The 16,797-nt window shown below is 55.8% G+C and overlaps 1 protein-coding gene across 1 annotated transcript in view; it reads left to right on the forward strand.

The window, feature by feature from the left end:
- Positions 1–9,976, forward strand: part of TMEM178B (transmembrane protein 178B) — a 316,897-nt gene extending 306,921 nt beyond the window's left edge. Inside the window, exon 4 of the mRNA XM_028526047.2 lies at positions 6,865–9,976. Coding sequence (XP_028381848.1) covers positions 6,865–7,115 — 251 coding nt within the window. The 3' untranslated portion in view covers positions 7,116–9,976. The remainder of the gene's footprint in view (positions 1–6,864) is intronic.
- The last annotated feature ends 6,821 nt before the right edge of the window (positions 9,977–16,797 follow it).

Below are 16,797 nucleotides of genomic sequence, written 5' to 3' on the forward strand. Positions count from 1 at the left end.
GGGCTGCTGCTGCTGCTGCTGATGCAATGGTGTACAATTCAACAGTCATTTATATTCCGTGCAGGTCCGAGCAAAGCTTTAAAGTGCTCTCGGGAGCTAAATGCTACCAAGGCATTTAATCTAAGCAAAAGAAGGGTTTAGTCTCCATCAGCTTCCGAGGATGCAGACGCCGCTGCTGGAGGAGGAGGCATCCCTCCTCTGTTTGCTGACTTGCCGGTTTCCGGTCTCGAGGATGGGAGAGGAGCTGTGCGGGGAGAGTCTTCGGGGAGGACGTGGGCGGCTGCCTCTGCAGCGACAGCTTTGCGGCAACCTGTTGGGCTCGGGTCAGAACAGGGCCCTCTGGCCGCGCGGCAGCAAGGGCCAGGGCTACGCACACGCTGTTCCTCCTTCCCAAGAGCAGAAAATGTCACGCAGATGGATTTCCCGCCCTGGAGAGCTGCGGAAACGATACTCCGGCAAAGACGTGGGCACAACGCGGTCACATAAGGAGTAGCCGTTGGGGCAGACGCCTGCGTACACAGTCTGCCCTGGATCCCTGCGAGAACCTTCGCGAGGGCCTCGGTTGCCTAGGTGATGGCTTCTTGAATTAGTAAGAGCATTTCTGCCACTGAGCCGGAGGCCTCAGTTCTGACGCTGTTTCCCCACAGGGCCCCTGGGTGCCACAGTCCTGCCTTGGCTGCTCTGAGTCCCTGCAGGGCGTGGAGACAGGCCCTCCCCCCGCCCCTTCCTGTGGGGACTGAGGCAGCAGCAGCCACGCGGGGGGGCTGTCTTGTCTGTCTTACACACCTGCACTCGGTGCTCAGAAGTGAGCCGAATGGGGGGTTAGCACGAGAACCCTCAATATCCGCTTAGACCGATCTTGGTGGTGCTGGGAGAGAGCCCTCCGTGGGTGGCTGATTGAGTGTTCCCTGGAGACATTTCAGGGTTACAGAAGAGTTAGCTGCCCCAAAGCAATGCCATTCCAGCCTGGCATTCCTCCCCCGCCCTCCCATCCTCATCCAAGGATATTTTTTGTTACTGATTTTAGAAGGAGAGAGAAACAGAGAACCACCCATCATTTGCCTCCCGTACGCACTGACTGGGGACTGAACCCACCACCTTGTTCTGGACAGGATGAGGCTCCAGCCAACTGGGCCTCCCGGCCAGGGCCCAGCCTGGCGTTTCTTAACAGTAGCACTACCTTCCAGGGGCCCAGGAAGCACAGAAACCAGACCCAGGTCAAGGCATCCTTACGGTTTCTCTCACTTGCAAGCAGAGGGTGAAATATGTCACCATCAGGGTATCGCCGATGGGCCCCAGAGCAGAGAGCGGAACTGGGAGGGAATTCGTGAGGAGGGGGGCAACCTCAGTGTCCCACCCCACATGGGACTTTCCAGTTTTAGGAGCAAAAGTCCCACAGGCCAGGGACACACCTGCCTCCCCCACCCACTCCCAGGCAGGCTGGGGTGGTTGAGCCCCTGCAAGGGAAGCAAGACTTTGAAAGAATGAAAGGGGTCAGGGGGTCAAGGGAATCGGAGCTTATGGGGAAGCGCTGGACAGCTGCGTGTGGCCGGCGAATGCCGTGAACATGCCGTGTGCCTGGGGTTGGGGACACACGGTCACAGAAGACATGATGTCACACAGCCCATGACTCTGTCGTGTCCTGGTGGTCGTTCGAGTCAGAGGAGAGGGTGGAGGTTCCAGAACGAGGGTGTGTGTGGGGGGGACTGTCCAGTGAGTAGAGACAAAAGGAGGTTGAGGGACCCCCACCGGAGACAGGGGCACACCTAGAGAGGCGGGAGCAGCCCGGGACCGGGGACAGCTGGGAAACCGAGGGCAGAGACAGCCAGGCAGGAGGAAGCTGTCGAATAGCCCAGAAGCTAAAACGAGGGGGGGAAACTTGAATCTAATACTTGGCAGCCAGGGGACCATTAATGAGAAATGGCAGCAGTGCGAGGGAGGTGGACGGGGCGGAAGGAAGCTGCATGTGGCGCGGGAACACGGCGGCGGCAGCAGCCTGGGCGTGCGCACTGTTTCCTCGTGCTCAGCCCCGCCGGAGCCTCAGCTGTGTCTGGCGCGGTGGGGGTGGGGGCGGGGACAGCGGGTGGGCGGCAACCCTGGGACATCGCCCCGCCCTTCCTCCTCCAGACGGGTGCACCCGCAGCAGGAGCGGCCAGGGTGGGCCGTAGGTCACATGGTGACACCGTGGACCCAGCGTCCGGGGGGGGTGGGGATGGTCATCCTGGGAAGCCGGGGCTGTGTTTGAGCACTTGGAAGGAACCACTTTTGTTGACACAGTTCGTCCTGCCCGTCGGCCACGCCTGCGCACTCACGGATGGAGTTTGCAAACAGGGACAGGAGTCGGGTCTGGAGGGCACCGACCGCTCGGTGGGGCCTGGCTGGCTGCCCGGAGGGCCAGGCTGAGGAGGGGTCCGAGGCCCCTTCCGGAACCGGTGGGAAGCAGCATTGAGGCCGATCCAGCCCTTTTTGCAGAAAGGCGTGGACTCGTAACGAATGAGGGCCCTCGGACCTGGCTGCCAAAGCACTGTCTCCACAAGGACACACCTTGAGGTCCTCTTGTGCATGGACTGAGCCTGTGCTTCTCAGAAACGCTGATGTCACTGGACTCTTCTCTTCAGATAAAAGTTCACATGGAAACAGATCAGAGCGGGGCCACCCCGGCCAGAGAGAGGGGAGAGGCCTGGCAGCCCAGTTTGGAAAGTGCTGGGAGGTACTGCTGCAGAGGGAGCTGGACAGGGTCTGTCTGCGGGGGTGGCAGTTGAATTGTGGCCTCAAAGCAGCTAGATGGAGGCCGTTCCAGGCAAGGGGACAGCAAGGACAAAGGCCCTGGGGTGGGTCCGGGTTTAGCTAGTGTCAGACCCAGCGGGTCCTCACCTGCTGTACCCCCTGCCTGCCCCACTGTTTGTCGAAGCGCGCTGTTACTTCAGTTGTCAGAATGTGCTGCTAAGTAACGATCACAACACATCATTCAGGCAGTCCAATTCCTGAGGCTTCCGCCGTGAGCCTACACATATCCACGCCCAATCATTAGCGCACCTTTCCAGGGTGGAATTTGCAAGTGCAGGCGTAGAGGAAAACAGAAATCCTTGCTCACGACAGGAAACAGCAGCAGATGTGGAGACGAGCCTGGCCTGTCCCAGGGCTTCCTCGTGGTCCCGGGAGTTTCATAGCCCCTTACAAGTTGCATAGATGGCCCGTCTCAAGGGCCACTGTAAAGGGACAGCCCTCAGTGCTTGCTCCCCATCTGTGGAAACTGGGGGGGGGGGGGGGGGGCGGGACAAAGCTAACAAACCAAAGAAATTCTAAAAGCTTTTAAAGTTCTCAGGACTGACAGGAAGCGGAGGCAGGAAGATCCCTCAATTAACTGCATTAATATAATGACCAGATGCAAGCTGTCAGGATGTGGGGCTGTTTCCAGGGGGCGGGCAGGCCCACAGAGGACCCACCCTCTCTTCCCTCCTGATTCGCCCTGACATCCTGTGCGTCCTGTGCACCCGCTGGCAGACTGCACTGTTGCAGGGTGCCCATCCCGCTGTGTCAGCTGCAGGCCACTCGGGAGGGTCGAAACGGGCTTGAGGTCGACCTCCCTTCCCAGGACAGGTCCCTGGGCTTACTCAGGAATAGCGTGCACCTGCCCCTGAGAAGCCGTTTTTTAAACCCCCCTCTGAGCACCCAGTTCATAGAAAGTCCCTGGGTGCCCTGGCTCCCATCCAGAGCTTTGATTTGTAAAGGGATGACTCAGCCCTCCTCTCCAGCGCAGAACCTTCCATCGGACCCCAGATCCACGGCCCAGGGGCCTTCACTTCCCAGATCTGACTCAGCGAATGCATGCACACACGCTTCCCGTCCTGCGTCTGAACTTTAGTAAATAATGTCACTCATTGCGCGCCGAGGTTTCCAAAGGAATGAAAGCATTCTTGAGGCCCGAGCAGGCCAGCCCCGGTTTGTTGGAAATTGGATGATTTGAAGCTAATGTCAAAAGGAAGCTATGTTAGCTCTCACACTCCCGGGCAGTCTCTCTCTCTCTCTCTCCCTGTTCTGGTCCACAGGCTGCTCCTCCCTCTGCCCCCCTCTGCTTCTCCCCCTCCTGGATCTGTGTGTCAGGGCTATCCGCAGGGCCTCAGCCCCAGCACTGGGGCCTCACCTGGCCGGTCAGCAGGAATCATCAAGGAACTTTTAAAAGGAAGACTCCTGCCCTCTCCCCTGCACCCCTCCCAACCCCCCCCCCCCCAAGAAATTGTGATTCAGAAAGTTGGGGTGAGTCCTACTCTGGCCTGGGCACCATCTGTGGAATTCTGTCTGAAGCCCAGTGCCCAGCAGGAGGGCGCTGGGGTACTTAGTAACTCCCCCAAGTCTGGGACCACTGTTCTCCTGAGTAATGATGGTGCCCTATGTGTTTGCACACCGCAGCTGTCCCTACACACTTGCCTGTACACAAGCGCACACACACACATGTCCATACACACCTGAGCACCAATGCACACACATGCATGTGCACACACCACACATGTATGTATGCATACCCACATTCATGCAGGCCCTCTGCCCAGGTCACCCCCAATGCCTCGCTTTCAGTGGCCTCTCCAAGCAACCATTCACTCAACAGTCATTCACCCCGCCCTGTCCCCCACCTGGCAGCCCCTCCTCCCTACTCCCTGATGACTGCAGTGTCCTGACTGACCTCTGCACCGTCCTCTCCACCCGCCCGGAACTCAGTGGTCTTTGGTGATGCAGATCGGAGACACCAAAGTCCCCCAACCCCTGCGGGCCCTGCCCGGAGAGCTCCAACCTCAGAGCCCAGAGAGCAGTGTTTGCCCCAACGTCCGGGGCTCGCCCTGAGCCCTGCTCCGACAGCCACGCCTCCGACACAGCCTCGGCACCTGAACGTGCTCCGATCTGCGTCTCTGTTTCCAGGCAGGGCCGCTTTCTTAACCTGGCACGCTGTCACTGTGTCAGAGGACTGCGTGTCTCCACAAAGACTTCCCCAGAGTCCGTGCGAGGGGCCGTGTCACTGCTCCTTTACCCGCTTCGGGGCTGGTCACTCAGGAACAAAGCAAAGCAAAAATATAGATTTAGATTTTTAAAAACACTTTGCTGACTTGATAGATGATGGTCTATGACGATGCTTTTCACTTTAGTTCTCTGGTTGTTGGTGAAATTGAGCCTTTTTCCACATTTATTGCCCATTTGTGTTTCTTCCTCTGTGATTGGAACCTTGGGCCATTAAGTTTCATCTTTGTCCAATAAAACCTTCTTCCTGACCCATTGGTTCCCAAGTGAGGCTGTTGGACCAGCGGCATCTGCATCACCCAGGAACTTGTTAAAATCCTGATTCCCCAGCCACACCCAGACCCTCTGAACCCGAAACTGCAGAGGTGGGGGCCCACCAGTCAGCCTCGACGTGCCCCTGGGACCCCAGACGACCCTACCCTCGACCGAGCAACACAGAATTCATGTGGAACCCAGGGGTGCAACGGAAGGGACCCATGGCGGGTCCCACCTTGCGTGAGCCCCGTCCTGAATAGCACAGAAGATAAGACTGTCAACTCCGGAACTGGCCTGCCTGAGTTCCCAGCCTGGCTCTCCCAGTTTCCAGCCATGTGATGTCGGGCTAGTGGTTTAAGCTCTCGGGGCCTCAAGTGCCTCAATCAGTAAAGTGGCAATAATAACATAACCTCCTTCAAAGGTTTGCTTTGAGGATGAAAGGGCCAGTACATGAGAAGCACTTAGCACAGTTCCTAGCATGCAACACTAGACAATGTTAGGTCCGATGGGTGTCACTGTGGCCCTTTAAATTATCCCAGGTTGATGGGCCTGAGGGCTGGAGGCAAGAGGTCTTCAATAAATGTAAACAGAGCACACCTCTCTTGTTCCTGACCCCTGAAAAATACCCTCCTCCCTCTGCCTCCCGTCATCCCAACCCAGCCTTCCCACACTGCGCACACTCCTTCAGGCCACGGCCTCCGTCAGTGGCCACCGGAGGGACACAAGGCACAGAAAATACTAAGAAAAGCTCCTGAACTCATTTTAGGCACACCACATAGCCCTACCGGTTAAAAATGGGTGCGTACCCCTGCAGCGCTTTGTAACACCTGGTCTTTCACCGCAGGCTTCTCATTGGTCCGTGGGGGTGGTGTGTTTGCACAGAGGAGGCCCTAACGGGAAGGGAGCCCGCGGAATGCCTCGCGAGACGAGGTTGGAAGAGCCAACGTCCGCACACCGGGCTGCGAACCCTCGTGGGGAGAGGTGGGGTGTAGGGGCGCCCAGAGGGCGTCGATCCCGCTGCTGCTCTGTGAAAGTGTCTCTCGTAGGGTCCGAGCACTGGGGGACCGTCCCGCAGGAAACGGGACAGGGTTTCCCGGATGTCGACAACCTGTGGGCAGAGATGGGTCGAAGGAAACCCCAACAGTGTGTAGTAAGACATTATCCGCAGAAAGAGAAGAAGAAAGCTATTTTTCTCTTTGAAGAAGTAGCCAAGGGGATGCGTTCTGTGTCTCCAAAGACAGACAGTGGATTCTTAAGTGCTTTAGGGAAACGAACCGAGGGCTCTCTGCCTCCCTCCACGCTGCGTGAAACTCTGTCGGGGTGTTTACTGGGTCTTCTCCCAAAGGAGGGGCCTCCCGAGTTTGTCGGAGTCGGGCAGTCACTGGAGAGCAAGGGAGCCTTGGTCCTTTCACGCCTTCTCCTCTCGCTGACTGTGCCCAGGTGTTGAACGCGTGAGCCGGTTCCTCCTACCCGCCCTTTCCTTCTGACTCAGGAACTCTGAAACTGCGATAACCCTCACTCTTTCTTTGTCTCTCCCTCTCCTCTCCCCTCCCTTTTCTGTCTCCCCCCGCCCGCCCCGTCTCTCCCCCTGCCCTTCAGGAACCTTCTGCATCATATCACTGTGCACCTGTGTGGCCGGGATCAACTTCGAGCTGTCACGCTACCCTCGCTACCTGTATGGACTCCCCGACGACATCAGCCATGGCTACGGATGGTCCATGTTCTGTGCGTGGGGGGGCCTGGGCCTCACGCTCATCTCGGGGTTCTTCTGTACCTTGGCCCCTTCTGTCCAACCTGTCCCGAGGACCAACTGCCCCAAATCCAGACCCGAGAATGGGACAGTGTGCTAAAAAACAAACGGCCCCCCCCCCATATATATATATATATAAATATATATATAATATACATATATAAAACAAAACTCGATCCAGACGATGCTAGTGCCAAGGAGAGTGGAGTGGGCTCAGGCACCCGCATCCTGTCGGACTTCGTCTTTGTCGCCTCGTCCCCGAGATGGGGACGGCGTTCCCACCACGCGGCTCTTCCATCACTTCTTACCTTCTGGCTCCACGGTTCCCTGAAGACGCGGTGAACGCCCCGCTCACCACAGCCTCCCGGTCCCCGTCACGCACGAGGGCGGGGCGGCGGGCTGGGAAGGGACCGTGCCAGCGGGCTGCAGCGCGAGGAGGGGAAGACGGAAGGGCCACCCCCTGGGCCGTCACCCCAGCACTGACCACGTGGCAGAGAAGCAGAGCTGTCATTCACCGAACGGAGTCGGGGGCGGAGCCTCCCCTCCTCGGGCTCCTCCCCTTCCGGTTTCCTTCCTGGCGCCCCAGCCTTGCGCAAGAAGCGGAGGAGGAAAACAAAGCGAGAAGGAAGTTTCCTCGTAGCCATCAAACTTTTGGACAAAGCTCAGGAGGTGGAGAGGGGGGAGAACAACCTGCTGAGAGGCGAGGTCCGCGTCCATGAAAGGACGCTTCGGCGGATGCTCAGAAAACCCAGTCTTACCGTCCAGCTGCCTTACACCCAGTTAGACAAGAGGCTGCCCTCCCCCCCCCACCCCGCCCCACCTGCACTCCCTGCGCAGACGGGAGCCTTGGAGTGATGCTGTGATGTGTGTGTGTGTAACTGTTCCGGGTGGCTTCCTTTTCCCTTTTCACCTTTTAAAATGGAAACACTGCATTATGCCCGCTGCCTCTCTCCCCACCGGGGCGGTTTCAGGGCCCAGCTGCGAGGCCCTGAGACCAGGAGGAATAATGAGGGGCAGGCCCACATGAGTGCCAGTTCTGCAGCTTCTGATCCCCAGCGTGTGTGCGCGTGGCGGATGTTTCCTGAGTGTAGGTTTTACCGTGTGTGTTGCATTTTTCTGTTATTTTTAGTGCAGCTGAAATTCCCAGAGGGCAGAGCCGAGAACAAACCCGCTGGGCAGAGGACCCCGTGGTTCTTCACAGGACAGTGCGGGGGCGGCAGCACGGGCTTTACACCCTCTCCTTGCGGAAGTCCTCGACACAGCTGGGCCCACGAGCCGTGCACGAAGAGCGGGGACACAGTTCAGGAGGGGGACAGAAGTGGCCCCTGCTGTGGTCGTACGAGTCTGTGCCCCCAACGAGACCTTTTCCTCCCCATCCTGGAGGCGGGCCCTTCGTCACTGGACATCCACCCCTTCCCTAGAGGCGACGTCCGTGCAGAGGAAAGAAAATGGGTCACGTGCAGAGGGCGCACCTCCATGTCCCCTGGGCCCACGTTTGTATGATATGATGTAAATTAATGGAGAACTCTCGATGTTTCCCCTCCTCCTCCTCCTCCTCCTCCTCCTTCCCTCTCGATAGTCAAGGCCAGGAACCCCAAAAGAGCCGTCCCTGTGGCAGCCCCCAGACAGAGGCCGTGCCGGTGCAGCCCTGAGCCTGCGGCTCCTTCGCGCACACCGGCACACTGCGGGCGATGGAGCTGCAAGGGCAGCCAGCGAGGCGTGGAGGCTGCAGGGGCAGGGGCAGCGGAGGGCCACCTCGGTGACCCTGCTGGGGCCGAGCAGCCCCGCAGAGGCAGGAGAGAGTCCCCGAGCTCTAGAGCCGAGAATTCAGCTGCTTCAGAAAAATGAATGCGCTTTGGAAACTTTGCCAACCAACCGCTCAGCAGCCTCCCCTCCCACCGGCGCCCTGTGTGCCCTAGCTCCGCCTGCAGGGCCCGCCTCCTCTTCTCACCCACTAATCGCTGGGCCTCTGCCGCTCCCTCCGCCAGGCCGCGCGTCCTGCCTGTGTCCTCCTCTGCCCTTCTGACTGCGCGCGACTCCCGTCGGACAGGACACCCGGTGTGCACGGTGGGCCTGAGTGAGGGTCTCTGTGTGTGCGGACCCCTCTGGTGCAGTTTGCGTGTGTTCGCCCATACGTACCTGGGTGCAGGTGTTGGGTGTCCTCTTCAAGGCTTCCCGGCCAGCGGCGCTTGTCAGCTTCTGCAGAAGGTCTCGCGTGTGAGTGCGTGCCCTGGGTACAGGCGTGCGGGGTGCTGAGGGGGAGGGGTACGGGCAGGAAATGCCGCTAGCTTCCAACTTAGCTTCTAAGGATTCTTTATAATGCAGAGGCTCTAGTCTATAGGAAGGGAAGTCATTTTCAGGAACATCCAGTTTTCAATTGTACGGGGAATTGTTTTTTTAAAAAGTTAGATTTCCCTCTGAAGGGGAAGGCGGCGTACTTGGGCTTGAGGAGAAGTGAGAAGTATCTCAGATTGAGAGGCCTCCTCTTCCTTCCCAGTGTCCTGAATGGGTTCCGCTGAGCAGAGAGAGGCGGGGGTCCCGGAGGGTCCTGCAGGGGCAGAGTGCTGGTGGGTGGCCCGGCCCGCATTCCAGCTGTTTTGCAGTTGCAGGAAAGTGGGGAAGGAATCCTAAATGTGGCCATTTGCTGTCAGCCCTTTAGAGTTCAGTGACTGCGTGTGTGAGGATCCTCCCTGGCAGACCTCTCCTTATTTACACCCTCTTGTTTCTGTGCCACGCTCGCCCTAGACGGGTCGTCCATGCTCTCCAAGTGCTAATCTGTGTGACAGGCCATTGACGCAGCTTACTGCGTCCCTTTGAACCCTCCCTGAAGTGTCAGGAGGACTCCTGGGAGAGAAGTAAACCATCAGGGGCCCAGTCACCATCTGCAGGGTAGACGCTCTGAGCCGCCTCTTTCTGGCGATGGGGCCAGACAGGTCCACACAGGCGCGCTCGAGCACACACACACACACACACACACACACACACTCTGTGGGGTCCGGTCCTGCTTGGGGCCCAGAAAGTGCCCAGCGGCGTGACCAGGATGGAAGCCCTTATAGATAGCAAGTCCTGACCAATGGGCATCTCCCCGGGTGACCTTGATCCTCCAGCCTGGGAGCTGGAGGTCAGATCAGAGCTTCCTGGTCTGAGCAACTGTTAAAGCTTCATGGTGTGAGGTGGCCGAGGAATAAGAGAAGGAAGAAGGGGGGAACCTTGACCAGAAGATTCTCTAAGTCAGGGTCTGCTAACTTGACATCAGAGTAGAACCCAACCCTCGGAGGGATTTAGGGTCAGCAACTTCACCTCACTGAGGCCAGGTCAAGTTCACATTCCTTGCAGGTGTACATGCAAGGTCTGTGACCTTGCGTGTGTGTTTTGAGCTCCGTGCCTAGGGGCCCCTTGAGCTTTTGTTTCCTTCCTTGTCTGTGAGATTGAGGATTCGGGCGAGTAGGGCATCTGCCTGGAAAGAGGCCCCGTTTCTCTCTCTCCCCATTTGGGGAATTAGGGTTTCTTCTCTTCCCTTCCTGCCTCTCCCCTCACTTCCACTTTCCTTCTGTGTCAGCGTCAGTCAGTTGAAATCGTTACGGGATTTGTCTCTAGAGGCTGGTGCACTCCTTGTTTGAGAGGCAGCCCCTTCCTTGTTTGGTGTGGCCATAGGTTTTATAAGCAGGCCTGTGGCTCCTGGGCATCAAAATAGTTTTTAAAATGTGCCTGTTCCAGCTGCAACCCTTCTGCAACCCCCAGCCTTTCAGCTTCAGGGACCAGGAAGTCACGAAGGCTTGACAACTCCACCCATCCCAGACTGCACGTCCGTAACAGCGCCTCGGGCCCGGTGCCGTGCTGGTGTGTGCTCTTGCTGGGGACAAGGGAAGAAGGTGTCCCGAGACCCCGAGAGAGACTGGGCCCTGCACCTTACCGTGTACCCACAGTCGTCACCCGTGTTTGTGCAGAGTTAGCGAGAAGACACGTGGCTTTGGTCTCCGAAGAGTCAGGGCCAGAGTAATGAGATGGAGCACATCACCCAGAGACAGCTAGAGCTGGCTCTGTCTTCATCTGGCTGGTCGTGAAAGCACTCATTCACTGGCTCTCGGGTACCTGGGGAGAAGGAATGGGAAGAAATGCCCTCTGGCCATCTTCGGTAGCGTTTCTGTGGGGTGTCCGCCCGGTCCTTAGAACTGGGGTGAAGCCAGCTCTGCTCTGTCCGTGCTCCCTCTGCCCCAGAGCCCACCCGTCCTGGTGGGCGCGTGCGGCCCTTTCCAGGGAAACACACGTCATCTCCAGAGGTGATTTCATCACAGGTAAAAACATTTGGTGCACGCCAGCCAGGCTGGCTTCTGGCCTGTCTTCCAGCTGGTATATAATGAATTAATTAGTCAGGGGACAGGTATTGACACAAGCCCCCCTGAGCTGACGGACACGAGAGATTCCGGTGTCTCTTCCGAGGGGCCAGCGTGGAGGGCTGTGCTTGCCCCCTTCCTGCGGGTGCTGCCCTGGTGCAAAAATGCTTCTTCGACTTTATCGTGAGTTCTTAGACTACGCTGCTATTGGCTACTTGATTTTTTTTTTTTTCAAAATAATATAGGCTCATTTTAGAGAATTGGAAAAATAAAATACAAAAATGACTAAGATCGTTCATCCTTCCATCACTCTGAGGCATCCCAGGGTCCTGGCCCCAGCATTTCCTGGTCAGTTGTGGTCTCTGGTTTGGAAGTTGGGGCTAGGAGGGCGGCCCAGGTCGCGGAACCACAGTGACCTCTCTGTGTGGAGTTGACCTTGTCTGCGTTCTTGGCAGCAAGAGCCCTGGGCTCTGCCCTCAGAGCAAAGAGGCCTTTGAAAACGCTCAGTGCCCAATGTAGCGGCAGTCTTGGAACAGAGCTAAAAATTTTCTACTTTGGGATTTCTTTTCTTTTCTTTTCTTTTCTTTTCTTTTCTTTTCTTTTCTTTCTTTCTTTCCCTTCCTTCCTTCCTTCCTTCCTTCCCTCCTTCCTTCCTTCCTTCCTTCCTCCTTTCCTTTCCTTTTCTTTCCTTTCCTTTCCTTTCCTTTCCTTTTTTTTTTGTCTGCACGCCATCTCAATCTAATTGAAGGTGCAAGAGCTCTGAAGCTGCAGTAGCTCAGTAATCTGGCGACCCTTGTACAACCCAGTCCCCGTAAACCTCCTTTCGCTCGGCACCACCACGCTGTGCAGCTCTGGGCACTGCGTCTTCTCCGTACTTGAACTTCCTCATCCACGCAGTGAGGAGAGTGCTAACACTTTACCTCATGGTATCTGAAGGGTGACAAGGAGATGGCAAAGTGATTTGCAAGCACAAAGTGCCACATAAATTATGCACCGTTCAGATTACCCTGCCGCAGCCACGTCCCCACGGACAGCGGAGAGGCTGGCCCGGAGGGATCGGCCGGTCATCCTGGCTGCTGGTCTAGGGATTTTATCCCGTCATTCAGGTCCCTCCACAAAGCTGGCTCCCTGACTGACTCAGTCCCAGGCTTCATTCCTCTTGTCCAAAGCCAGTTTTGCGAAGGGCGCCCTTACTGCCTCTTGCTCATTCCCGCAGGTGATGGAAGGAGTCAACCCTACGGGACAGATCACATACACTAGCGAGAACAGTTGACTGTATAAACCAAGGCACGTGGTCAGTGCCTTAGTGTTTTCTTTACCGTCCTCCTAACATTACGTACAGGCCCAAGTGGCGGGAGAAGATCAGATTCTGAAACATGTCCATGGCCCGTTCGGTTTAAGATGGGAACACGTTTCAAGGAACTGGGACCTTTCCTTGGTAGGTGCAGCTGATGGCGTCATCAGAAGAGTGTGGGTTCTTTTAGGAATTCCTTCCGATGGAGTATTCATGGGGACAGGTTCTGGGTGTGACCCTGCTGGGGAAGACTGACCCCTAGGGTCTACGCAAGGGAAGGATCCATCAGCAGGGCCTGCACGCTTTCCGCTCTGCAGGCGAGTGGGTTTTGGTGTTACAGTGAGAGCTTCTGTAAGGACCAGGGGAGCGACCCCCTTGAAGGGGTGCTTGCTCACTGTGGAGGACTAGAAACCTGGGGGTGAGTTTGGAGGCTGCGCAGTGGAAGCTCACACCCGGCCGCCCTTTGATGCACGCTAACCTCAGCGATCGCACCCCTCCTCTTGCATTTCCGGGGACAGGCTGTCGCTCCTTGGGGAGTTCTCTGTCCCTCTGTCCCTCTGTCCTCTCCTGCCTCCCATCTCCCCCTCTGGGTCAGCCTCTCCCTTCCCTTCCCGGGCACCTGCAGGCCCTTTCCAGCCGGACGTGTCAGGTGTCTGTGTGAGTGTGACGATGCCTTTCCCGGAGAGCGTTTCCACGGACTCATCCTCCGTTCTCGCCCCTGGTGTGACCGTGTTGCTGTTCCAGACTCTCTGTAAAAATGTACAAATAGAAGTGGAGACCGAACGCCAGGGGGAGGGACTTGGACTACAGGAATGCACGGATGTGGCCCTCAGTTTTCGGAGGATTGCCCCCAGGCCCGACTGGGGGGGACCTGGAAGGACGGAAGCCATGGGCATAGGACGGTTGTCCGGTTGTTCCTCTGACAGTCACTAGTGTGTACTTGGAGCTTTCTGTTGCCTTTCAAGTACAATATCCTTTTCCAAAAAGTGAAAGCAAGTCATCAGAGTCTGAAAGGTGACCCCACCCTGGGGTCGCACGGGCAGCTCTGTCACTGGCTGCTCGTGGCCTCGGGGATGCTGTGTTACCTCACCATGCCTCCGTGTCCTCCCAGCCAAACGGGGGCAGGGGGGCTCCTTGGCCATTCTGCTGCTATTTCTAGAGAGGCTGGGAGCCCACGCTGGGGCGTGCTCACGTCCCGGAGGTGCATCCGGAGAGTCCCTCCCTGCTGTTCTCGCCCCGCTTCCCATCCTCAGAAAGCAGCCTCGAGCTCACGGAGTCCAAAACCTCCGATCTACCTGTCATCCTCAGATGCCTTCCCCCAGCCCCTCTTTGACGATCTCACTCCATTGTTGCTGCTGATGGGGCTGGGCTGAGCCGGGGCAGGAGAAGCACTGTCGTCACAGGGCGTGATGCACGTGAAGCGCTCTGTGACCTATAGCTCCCCGCACAGACCCAGCTGGTGGCGCATCCTCAGTGTGGCACCAGAGAAGGAGCTCCAAAAGGCAGGGCACCCTGAAATAAGAGGAAGTGGGAAAGAGGAGCCGAGTGGTGATCTTAGAACCTAAAGAGCTGCCTCCCCCTGGGCCTGGAAGACCAGCTGCCCTGGGAGGGGCGTTCACACTGGCCCAGGCCAGGGACCTGACCCCTCCCCTTCCGTGGCACCTTCTTTCCAACCCTGCCTCTTCTCTGATGGTCCGCCTGGATCGTCTCTGGGGCAAGGGAAGCAATTTAAAGATCGTTTTTATTTATTTTAGAGAGACGGGAAGGAAGGGAGAGAGAAAGGGTGAGAAACAGCAATGTGCAAGAGATACCTCTCGAGTGCCCCTCACTGGGGACCTGACCTGCAACCCAGCCATGTGCCCTGACGGGGAATGGAGCCGGTGACCTCTCGGTTCGCAGGCTGGCGCTCAGTCCACCCAGCCACACCCTTCGGAGCAAGGAAGGCAGTTTGAACCAGTGCTGTCCAACAGAGATATCACAAGAGCCACAAATGCACTTTTAAATATCATTCAAGGTAGAGATAAAAATAGGAGCCCCATTTTTCGAAGTCCAGAGAAACAGGTGAAATCCATTTTAACACAGATTTCAACCCAACATGTCAAAAGCTATTGTTATTTTAACAGGGAATCAATATAAAAAATTACCGAAGTAGGGTATGTTCTTTTTTTTTTTTTCTTTGAAGAAAGCCTTCAAAATCCAATGCACATTTTATTCTTAGAAAACATCTCAATTTGGATCAGCCACATTTCCAGGGCTCAAGAACCCCATGTGGCTACTGGCTCTTGTATAGGACAGCGAAGGTTGGGACTCTGTCGCAAGACAGAAGGGGACCCTTCTCACCTGGGAGTCCCTCAGCTCTGCCATCCAACAGAGGCTGGAGGTGAGGGTTAGCCCAGAGGAGAAGGGACAGGAGCCGTGTGCAGGCTGCTGCCGTGTCTTGCTCTACTCGCTGAGCTAGAGAAGACCAATGCTTATCAAGTACGTGTCACAACCGCCCCAGAGGGGTATCAGCACTGGCCCTGGGCATAGCCCCAGTGACCTGTGGAGATGCTAGAGGCCAAAGCAGGCCACTTTCTCCTGCTACAGGAGCATGAGCTTATCCCTTATCCAGGCCCAGTTGTCTTACAAGTGATGGGTGTGTGGCCTGGGGGGGCGGGGCAGACAGGTTTTTCCTCGTCAAGAATAAAAAGATTGTCACCACCTTCTGTCATCTGTTCCAGTCACCTGCTAATAACATCTCACCAATATTTGGAGCTATTTGCTCAGCGCTCAGTTTCCTTAAATCTGTGTCTTAAAGTCAAATGCTAGAGGGGGATACTCTGGGGGGAGGAGCAGCGGCCACGGGCAGACTGGGTCTCCTGAGAGGTGGCAGTGACAAGTTCTGTCCTTTGCCCTGGTACTCGGCCCACCATTGCCTATCTCTTCCCTGCCTGGGACCTTCCTTCCATTTAGAGAAACCTCTTTTGTTCGGGAAGAGAAAAGACAAATTGCAAGATTCTAGTGCAGAGAACAGAATAAAATGCAAGCAAGCGACCCCTCATTCTCAAAGCCTTTCAAAGAGCCAATATGACAAGGTTCGACACATTTGAAATACAGTATAACATTCTGAGCCTTGTTACTGAGTGCGAGAAAATGAGCCGATTTGGTATGTTTTATATGCGGTCATTAGACAGGGACCATAGCCGACAAAACTCTCCGACACCTGGCGTGTTTATGGTCCACCAGATTATTGCTCAGTCGATATGAATTTATTTACCTTTGATTTGCATAGTGCTTTCTGATTGGTCAGACAAAGAGCGGCGTGTACTGCAGGATTCCAACACGCCTCTGCCCTGGGAGGTAGCAATTCCTGTGGTTATTGGTGCTACAATAAGATTAAATATTATGTTAATGTGTTCTGATACGATGTGAATAAATGTGTTGTTTAATCTTAACAAGAATGCTACATCTTATCAGATCTACTGTACTGTCTGTTCCTTCTCATAATTAATTAATTACAGGAAAGGTGATCCAAACCAGATCTTGAAACTATTGTGCTATTCCGAGAGGTGAATTTCACGGGGAAGTGGGAGGGGGGATGAAAAGGGAAATTGCCAGGTTCCTGGGACTTTGCGAGGACTGAGGAAGCAGAGAGCATCTGGGGACTTCACTGACACTGACTGCATCGTGCAATTTTCTTTTCAAATTGGCAGAAATATTGTATTTCCATCGATCGAAGAAAAAAAAAGTGTCTGGTAATTAATTAAATGACTTGTTCATGGAAAAAAAATAAAAATAAATAACCTGTCAGTTGTGGAATGTAAACTGATTAAACAATTAAATAAAGAAGATCATGTTGTGTGTTTTAAGCGGTGGTGTCTGCTTGGGGAAGCGGGGGAGGCCCCGCTATAGCTGAGAGAGGATGGTGTTTTCCTCTCAGGTTTTGTATAGAAAAAATAGAACCACTCTTACGTAGATAGCAGGCCGAAAACTCGAATCTTGAAGGGCATAGGTAGTAACCATCTCAAGCACGTGTAAGCCAACGGTACATGCTTTCACAGCTGGGCGAGGAGATGATGGGGAGGCATTCAGAAGAGAAAGAAGGGAGGGACCACTGTGTTTCTCCTGTTGCTGACAGCGATCCCCTTTTTTTAGAGACTTTAGGAGATGCTGGG

The sequence above is a fragment of the Phyllostomus discolor genome, chromosome 10, assembly GCF_004126475.2.
Source record: "Phyllostomus discolor isolate MPI-MPIP mPhyDis1 chromosome 10, mPhyDis1.pri.v3, whole genome shotgun sequence".
Taxonomy (NCBI): domain Eukaryota; kingdom Metazoa; phylum Chordata; class Mammalia; order Chiroptera; family Phyllostomidae; genus Phyllostomus; species Phyllostomus discolor.